Source organism: Tigriopus californicus, chromosome 12 (assembly GCF_007210705.1).
Source record: "Tigriopus californicus strain San Diego chromosome 12, Tcal_SD_v2.1, whole genome shotgun sequence".
In the NCBI taxonomy this organism is placed as follows: domain Eukaryota; kingdom Metazoa; phylum Arthropoda; class Copepoda; order Harpacticoida; family Harpacticidae; genus Tigriopus; species Tigriopus californicus.
This window is the reverse complement of record NC_081451.1, coordinates 12,670,630-12,679,622: the sequence shown is the minus strand read 5'-3', so window position 1 is coordinate 12,679,622 and position 8,993 is coordinate 12,670,630. Positions and strand designations below refer to the sequence as shown.

Genomic DNA, 8,993 nt, shown 5'->3' with positions numbered 1-8,993 from the left:
GTTTTCATAAACCAAACAGATAACAGAGCTATGTTGCACTCATTTTTAGAAGAAGATCAAAAAACCTGATTGTTTTGATACGCTTGAGAAAACAGGATGCATGGCCTAAATCATGGGCAATTGCCCACGTCTCCGTCTATAACGCCTCATCAAATCAACAATTCAGGTGGAAAATTCAATAATGAACAATATTCTATGGTGAATGACATGCAGACATGAACCTGTGTAGAATTTCCACAACGATGAGGAAGGCTTAAAAAGATAGTTAACTTCAAATCATAAAAACATTCAACATTAGGAACGGTTTTTCCAGAAATTACCAACCTTTATCATTTAGTTTAGTGGCAAGCACTTAATATGCAACTGCACTATTACATTAAACAATAATATCAAGTTACAGATGCATAAACTTTATTGACAACCTAGAAGAGACGATTACGAATGATTAATCTTCTTCTTCTACCAAAAAAAGATTTTTTTTCTTGATTCAACACTGCTAAAACCGAACGAATTTCGTCTTATTTCTCTAATGGATGTATTTCAAACAATGCATATCATTCACCAATCTTGCTGCATATCAAATTTTATTCAGCAATGCAAAAACATTAAAGGAAACATCCAACCGCTTTGGCTAGCTGTGGTACCGTATTGGTAGAGCGTCTTGAATATCTCCCCGTTTACAGCCTAGTGTTGACCGTTTTGACCTGTGCAGGAGATCGGATTTTGACCAAAATTTGCCAATTAAAGTCAATTATGGGGAAATCAATTTATAGCGTAATTTGTAGAACACAATATTTTCTTTCCAATATTTCTCGGGAATCAAAATAGAGCGTGATGAATTAATATTCCGATGGATTATGTTTTCAGTTTTCATGTCCCCAGCGATAGACTTCCTAGGATTGTTTTAACCTGAAAACTGCAGAACGTCAAAAAAGGGTTGGAAGATAGTTCTTGAGGCAAATTTAGGTTTTAACATTTTTGGTATTTCAACGTGCTTTGCGATGATTTTCCTACCCCCACGAAAAAACGAACAAAAATCCACCGTTCAAAAGTGAATATTTGTGCAAGTATTAAGTCTCAATATAATATAAGATACCTGAATAACCATTAAAATGGCAACCCTTTCGGTTTCAACAATTCAATTTTACGTTTTCCAAATCATATATGCTGAATATTTCAATATCAAAACAAATTGTTAGGAAGAGATAATGGCATAATTACTACTACTACTGTTATCATTGCTTTCCAGGATCATGTTCGCCGAACCAGAGGTATATAATGAAAACGATTCAGCTCGAGAAAAGGCCCGAAAAATGTCAAGAGAAATCATAAAGGAACGAAATGACACAACGGGCGGACCTAAGGTAATTCTCTTCAGTTATTTCGTATTACACTGGGTTACATAATCTGCTGCAAATCATGAAATCAAGCGTTAAATTCTAATCTATTTTCCGTATGTCTTTTGTTTGAGGTTATACAAGAAGAGTTATACAAGAACATTTCCAGAAAAAAAACAATTATCGTAATAACAGTATTTCGAAGATAATGCCAAACTCGAGAACCAAAACAATATCCTACTTAAGCTATGCTATAAGTCTTCAATTTGTGAAACCTGTGCTCAGCAACCAGCTGGTATTTATTTTCATTGGTCTTAAATTAAGTAATTTCGCGATCACAAAAGCAATTAGTAATAACATACAATTTCCCGATTGGATAGCTCCTTTTTTCTCCGATCAAGATAATTGCAGCAATATCGTCTCGCTCTGTAAATCATTCCCCTTGTTATTGCAATTGAACATCCTTATCTTTGTAGGTAAATATTGAAAAGTGAAAAAATCTGCATTAATCCCTTGGATAAGCATTTCAAGTTTATTGCGGGTCTTTTTAAACTTGACAAGTCGAATCTTTCTTGTTCCGTCCCAACTTGAGATAGATCTTGATAACATCTTGAAGCTGACAAATGAGAGACTGACCTGATTGTTGATCATGAATATCTAAAACGCAACAATCGGTTTCCGTGTGCAAATAGGTACTTTTGAGCAATGAAGTGAGAAGTTGCTGACGTGTTCGAAACATTCCTCTGTCAAAAGAAACAAAAGAGGCTCACAACAACACGTGCTAAAGTATTTTGTGAAAGAAAGTAGCGTCTGAAAGCATTTACTGAGGACAAAGGAATGTTGGATAGATTCTGTATCCACAGCGACAAAAAAAGAACCGTTTCCCCAAAGGCAAGTGATGATTTACATGATAAATGGCAATACCTTGGACTCTGAACCTGATTAGTAAATCCGCGTCTGAGTGACCATTGCTAACACATTTAGTGAAAATAGTCATGTCTAATTCTTAGAGAACAAGTAATTTTTACATAATCATCATGTATTACTTCTTTAACTGGCCATCATTGTCTGAAAGTTTCGTCAAGTAACTTGACTCATATCAGGTGTTTTACTCATTTTGATTGACGCTAACGAAATTCTAAGCTAGGCCAAACAATTGATAAATATTCTAACATGATCAATGCATTCCATGGTGATTTGTGTAAGGTGAATGAATAATCCTAATTTTTTATATCACTTGACAGTGCACTTACCTTGTTTTTTGATTTGATTAACAGATATCCCAAGAACTTCAATAAAAGAACAAGAGCGGAATGAGATTGCCAGGCTTTTAATGTGGGACATTTTATTTGCAAGTATGTGTAGGGTTTCAAACGATACTTGTGATTTATCGCTTCATGACCTGCTGTTTATGACTTGTGAACAAAAATAACATTGCAAGGAAACAAGACACTGATTAGTTGCTGAGATAAAGGATGAAGTGTGAAGGCGATTGGTAATTAAAGGGTGTATATAAAATATGTAGGTATACTACATATATGCAAAACCAAATCAACCAAGTCAACCTCTATCCAGCGCTTAATCAGGTGGCGGGTTATAGAATCTGAAATAAATTGACGGTTATTGTTGGAACCGTGTTTGAAACAAGGTTAAATTTTGACTCCATCAAATTTTGTTGTAAGGACAACGTTGGGTCCCATATAGGGACCTTTATTTCCAATGTCAGCCAGCTCAAACAAAATGGGCAGTAGGTTCCTAAATGAAGTATTCATAACATGCCGTGAACTTAATTTCTTTTCCCGACATTATGTGACTTGTGTCACTAATTATACATATGATTTTGATATATTTTTCCAAAAGCAAGTCAAACACATTATAATTGAACTAAGAGGAATTGGCCCAATTGGCCCTGTATTTCCTAGAGGCTAACTCGCAAAGCGCCCTCTGAAGTGTAAAACGTAAACCATTTTTGCATAGCTTAGGAAGCTCATTGTTCCACCCTTGGTCGTAACTTATATTCATTAAAACTCACTGAACTTCGAGGGAAAAGACAATACTCTCTATCACAAGTCGCCTTACAATGACCAATGCATTTCGTTGGCCGAAAATATTTGCCTCATTTCTCATCATTCATCAGTTTTTGTTGCTTCCTCGTCGTTTGTTCAACATTCCAGCATCAACGAGTTGGTTAGTGTGTGTTTAGAGCAGTCTTTACACGTTTTCGACTTTCTCCTCAATCAATAACTCTCCGACGTTTTTATCCACCAGCTTCTCACAAGCGGCCAAAATACAGTCCGATTTCTCCTCAAAAAGGAGCCAAAACCTTTCCTTGTTTATAACACATTGGAATTCAAAACGATTGCGACAGAGACAGATTCATTGCTTGAGTGAGTTCCTGGCGTCTTTCAGATGTGAAGAAGACAAAGCGTTTGTTGGCCTTGCAGCTCATTTGCACTTGGCCTTGATTGTTCTCACACACTGAGAAACGCCAACGCTCCGTTAACGGTAAGGAAAGCCCGGAGAATATGCAAGTTCTCTCTACTTAAGGCTAATTTGAAGTCACACTTATCTTGATGTTTATGTTATCCTTTGGCTGTCTGTGAACAGGGACAAAAAGTGCATTTTGAGCGGCAAACTTTCGATTCTCTTAATCGACTCGAGAAGCGTTGGTGAACCAAGTGTTCTGGAAGGAAAAAAAAATATCTTCTTAGGTTTTTGGTTTGCCATTTACTCTTCAAATGACTCGGAAAGACATAAAAAATGTATTGCACAAACAAAAGTATATTTGAAATAATCAGAGCACAAGAGCATGATGAAATTGAAACATTACGCCAAAAATTCACTTGGCCAGAGTTGTTAGCCGATTTCAAAGTCCAAAAGGTTCCATAAAACAGGAGCACTGCAACATGGACAAGGATGCTAGAGCTGAGAACTGACATTTCAGAATAGAGGTTTTTCTTGGAATAAGATGGGCTCCCGGTAGATGCAGTTGACTGAATTAAAGGATATTTCCTTTCAGAGCTCATATTATTGCTCTTCTCAGAATGAGTGAAATCATAGGAATAATTAATTTTCAATCTTACTGTCCACGTCTTAATGCCGGTGGTTCATGCAAAGCGCAAAATATGAAAGTGAATGATTGATTGATCCTTGTATTTCCCATAGAATTAGGTTTATGATTCTTTTTTTGCAAAAATTTATACAGCAAGTCCTTAAATCTCAATTACAAAAAGGCCCTTATGAGTTCATCTTTGAATGGCATTTTTGATAGATGATTCCCTTTTGAATGCCTAAAATCTGAATTTGAAATTTGTTATTTCGCTTTTAGGCAACAATTGGGTATTACAAAGTTCAACCTTAAAATCCATATTTTCTCATGCTCGTTTAACCAAAGACCACTAGATACACCCCAAATACATACATACATTCATGTGTGCATACATACATACAAATAATAGAATTCACATTTCCTATCATCAACAACTCAAATCCCTGTGTAGAATGCTTCTAGAACCGGTTTGTGACTTCCAATCAACTTTACTTGTAGTTCCAAACTAAGAATAATTCCTTTTCTTCTTTACTTACTTTCACTTTCTCTCTGAATGGAAACAACAACAATTATGATGAAAATTAAAGCCAATTTTGGTGACATTTGAAAGGAACATGCAGGGTCGGAATGTAAGGAGGATCTGCATAAATCTAAGTGAAATGAGCTATTCTTATTAACAACAAACTTTGTACGTAGCAAGTCAAATTTATCTTTCAGAGTACAAGGAAGCAAGAGTTCCTTCTTTGTTATTTTAATGACCCTCCATTACTAAACGGAAGTGTGCTTGATTCTCTTGGGATGAAAGAATTCAAGAATGTCTAGGATGTTCTGACCTGACTTGACGTTAATTGATTTGGGATCGGCTTGTTGAGCTCCCATTACCTAGGGAGAATAGAATAAGCTTTGACATGTCTTTCAGATAATCCCCCACCCTAAATTGTGAAGCGCTCGCTCCATGTCGAATACGCGTTCCCAGGTCAAAGAGATTCTTGATGGTTTTTATCCGAAAAAGACTCGTGTTTTCTGAGTTTGACAGTTTGCTGTTTCTGTTCCTCTCCGTATTTCGTCAATGATATCTTACCAAATTTTGAACAGTATTGTTTCCTTGTGAGAAATCTTTGACTTAAGATTATAAGTAATCTTGGTAGTAGATCTGATTCTTAACATTTTACCGCTAAATGGCGCCCTGATAACGGCAAACCTCGGCAAAACTGGATAATACACATTTTTGGTATTTTATTTCTGCATTGGTATTTTGTTCATTAGGCCATGTCGAAATAATTGATTTCAAGTCAACTGAAGCTCTGCTATGATCTAATGGAGTTTCAGAGCTTTTTACCGTGAAAAATAGATTATTTTTCCGGAGCTAGGTAGCTTAAATTGGCATAAATAAAATGAAGAAAGGTAATAAGGTCATTGATATGTAATAAAGGACACAGATATGTCAGTCGGGTGATCTTTTTGTAAAATTGTGTCATAAACCTTCGACAAATACATGTAGCGTCATTTAATTCATTAAGGATCTGATAATCTCGAATACACTCAATTTACAACGAATTGCAGATATGCTTCTGCAATCTCACCCTCTAGTCTAGAAATCAAATAAAATCGGCCTTGATATTTTTTTGCATGCTTGGTGAAGTAGCATGGCCATGACGTTTTTTTTTTATTTTTAAAGCGTTGGTACATTTGATTTTATATAGTAGCTAAAAGGAAGGATTTTCAAATACATAAAAAAATGATAAATGCCTCTAAAGACGATCTACGTACATAGCTCCCGAAAAGATGGCATGAAGATTCAAAATGCACCTTACGTATTGGGCAGTTTTTGAAATATCAAGTTCCCTAAAACAAAATGGTTGGAGGTGGAACCCATAAAACATGCAAGTCATTGCAAAAAAGCAAAACAACTAATAATGTCGCAGGAAGTTTTGATTGAACTTTCGCATCAATATAAGCTGAACGATATCTGAAGAAAAAATAATATGCGCTCCAAAAAGTATCCTATTCAAATTCAAAATTAAGTTTCATCGTCAATAAAGGTGGCAAGCGAGTAATGGTACACTCTAGACATGTCTCTGAATGATATACTCCATTTCTAATTTAGTATCTTTAGCGATTATTCGGATTAAACATTGCCCGCAATACCTCAAGCATGAGATCATCCACTCAAGTCTTGATGTCTCGGAAGCGATCATTTGCAAACCTCTAGGGTAGACGTTCTCGTTTGGATTAGAGCCACATGCACATACTTAAGATTCTTGTCCCGCAACATTCGGAATTAGGCGGTCAAACATGATGACAATCCCCATTGATAGTCTCTCATGCTTCCATTTTAGCGTTCGGTCAAGCGTGAGCACATTGTGATAAAATGGATTCTCAGAGTTACCCATATGAACAAGGACATGAGCATCGATTTGGCGGAGTGGCTCCAAGACGGCAAAGTTCTAAGCAAGTACGAGCGGTCACTATTCATGTATATTGACTGTCTTGGACAAGGGACAATTACTCGAAGATGCAAACAACGTTGTTGAATATTCAAAAAGACCCTACGTAAAGCCACAATGATTCATTTTCGATTCTTAAATGTTGCTTTTTTAGACAACACACGATAAATATTTTAGTGAAAGAGAAAAACAAAACACTATTTTTGTACCATTTTTAACGGTTTTACCACACCTTGTTATGGTGCATTAATGAAACTATATTCAAGAAGTGAGTCACCTCTAAGGTCTCTTTGCCCCCTTAACAGCTGTTGTTATCATCTTCTTGTCTACAAAGGATTCCTGCTTTGGAGAGCACATCGCGTCGCACTGTCAGCACTCTAGACATGTTTTACCTTTTAGCGTCATGACCACCTTGTGCTTCAACTCCGTGGAGAACGACCCGTTCATCAATAAAGGCCTGAGTGATGCAGAGCATCGCGTCCAGCAAGTAATCACTCAGATTGAGAACTACGGTGTTGATCCGAAATACATCTTCAAACGGGACGACATTCTCCTCAAGAAGAACACGCCCAAAGTTATTAGATGTCTCGAAGAGGTCTCCAAGCTGGTGCGTAACTACTACTTTAAACAACAACATCGTGGTTTGATAATTGAAATAGTTAGACATGCAGTGCATGTACCTTATAGGGGCTTCAAATTTGTTGGGGAAGATTTTTTTTTTACATGATTTGAAGGTTACTTATTCACAGACAAACTGAAAGAGAAATACAATCGTGGTCTGTGCCTCTTGAAGAAAGGAAACTAAGCAATCTTAATTTAACGTAATAATGTTCACTATTAGACAAGCCCTCTTTTAAGATAGCATTATTGAACAGATGTAAATGGTATTTTAAAGAAAACTGTACTGATGTACTAAAAAATTGATCTTGTTGTGATGGAATAACTGAAGGATGGATTTTTTGTTGTTTCAGGCCAAAAAGGAGACGCACGTCAAGTTGGATACACTACTCAAGAACAAATTGTACACATAAAAGTTTATAATTCCTCAGAAATGTATTTCAAAAATTACAAAGTAAGCAAAAGAAACTCCGTATAATAGAATCAACGAGCACTACATAACGTATAAAAGCAAACATTGTTTATGAATATTGTTGTTGTTGTTGTTTTTCTTATTGTACGGTAAATGAAAAAAGCAATATCAATGATGGCATACCCGATAGAAATGGACGTTCAGCTCTCGATAAATTGTTCCAACTTTGTTATTAGCCAATGAACATGGATCAGGGCTGTTGGGGAGGTTTTGAGATTCAAGGAGCTGTCGAAACCGGAAATTCGTGCTCCTTCTCCCCGCTACGTTCAACTCAAATACCTGTCCGGGTATGGAGCTTGGAATTTCTAAGTCTGGCTCGGTGTTGCCGCAAGGGGTGGCTGAATTGGCAGCCCTACATTGAACCACGTTATTGGACGCGAACACTATCTGTAGCGACCTCTCGCGAAAGTATTTGGAAAGAGGAACCGCCAAGCTGGAGTTACGTGGTAATCCGCTAGCGTCTCGACAGCGCCAGAAGAATCCATCATTGGGATCACAGAATTGTTGATCAAGGTCGTATTCCGAGGTCATTGTTCTCAACAATGGGAACGGGTAGCTGGAAGACGGTTCTGAAGAGTGCTGAAGGTCGAAGGGTTCCTCCACTGTGCGTATTTTGCGTAAGTGTCCCTTGAGCAGGACATTCCGTTTGGCCCGTTGGTCCAAAGGCTCTGAGTTGTTGCTCTCATCCTCGGCCTTGGCCAAGATTTCGTTGAATGTCTTGCTGTTCTTATCTCTCACCAAAAGATCATTGGTTGGGATACTTTCAGTCGTAGTCGATCGGTCTAAAGGCGCCTTCTTAATGTCATTTTCGCTCGTTGAATTGCCCTCCGACTCTTCTTCGATGACTTTTTCTACTTGTTCAAGATCGTCCTTTTTCTCCTTCACCACTTGGGACTTGAGGAGGCGCACCTCACGGGGATTTGATGAGATGATTCCGTTGTCCTTGACCTTATCTAAAACCTCGTTTGCGATGGCATCTTCAAACGAATCCTTCTCTAGGAATCTCGTTTCTTGTTCAAGTTTTTCTTGAAAATCCTCTGGTTTTGTGGCGTTGTGAATGTTCTTCTTGT

General features: G+C 37.3%; 2 protein-coding genes across 2 annotated transcripts in view; one reads left to right on the top strand and one right to left on the bottom strand.

Moving 5' to 3' along the window:
• Positions 1–7,979, top strand: part of LOC131891782 (uncharacterized) — a 56,346-nt gene extending 48,367 nt beyond the window's left edge. The window contains exons 2-5 of the mRNA XM_059241444.1: positions 1,250–1,364; positions 6,726–6,841; positions 7,233–7,440; positions 7,805–7,979. Coding sequence (XP_059097427.1) covers positions 1,250–1,364; positions 6,726–6,841; positions 7,233–7,440; positions 7,805–7,864 — 499 coding nt within the window. The 3' untranslated portion in view covers positions 7,865–7,979. The remainder of the gene's footprint in view (positions 1–1,249; positions 1,365–6,725; positions 6,842–7,232; positions 7,441–7,804) is intronic.
• A 52-nt stretch (positions 7,980–8,031) lies between these two features.
• LOC131891292 (uncharacterized) overlaps positions 8,032–8,993 on the bottom strand; it is a 4,963-nt gene continuing 4,001 nt past the window's right edge. Inside the window, exon 10 of the mRNA XM_059240819.1 lies at positions 8,032–8,960. Coding sequence (XP_059096802.1) covers positions 8,032–8,960 — 929 coding nt within the window. The remainder of the gene's footprint in view (positions 8,961–8,993) is intronic.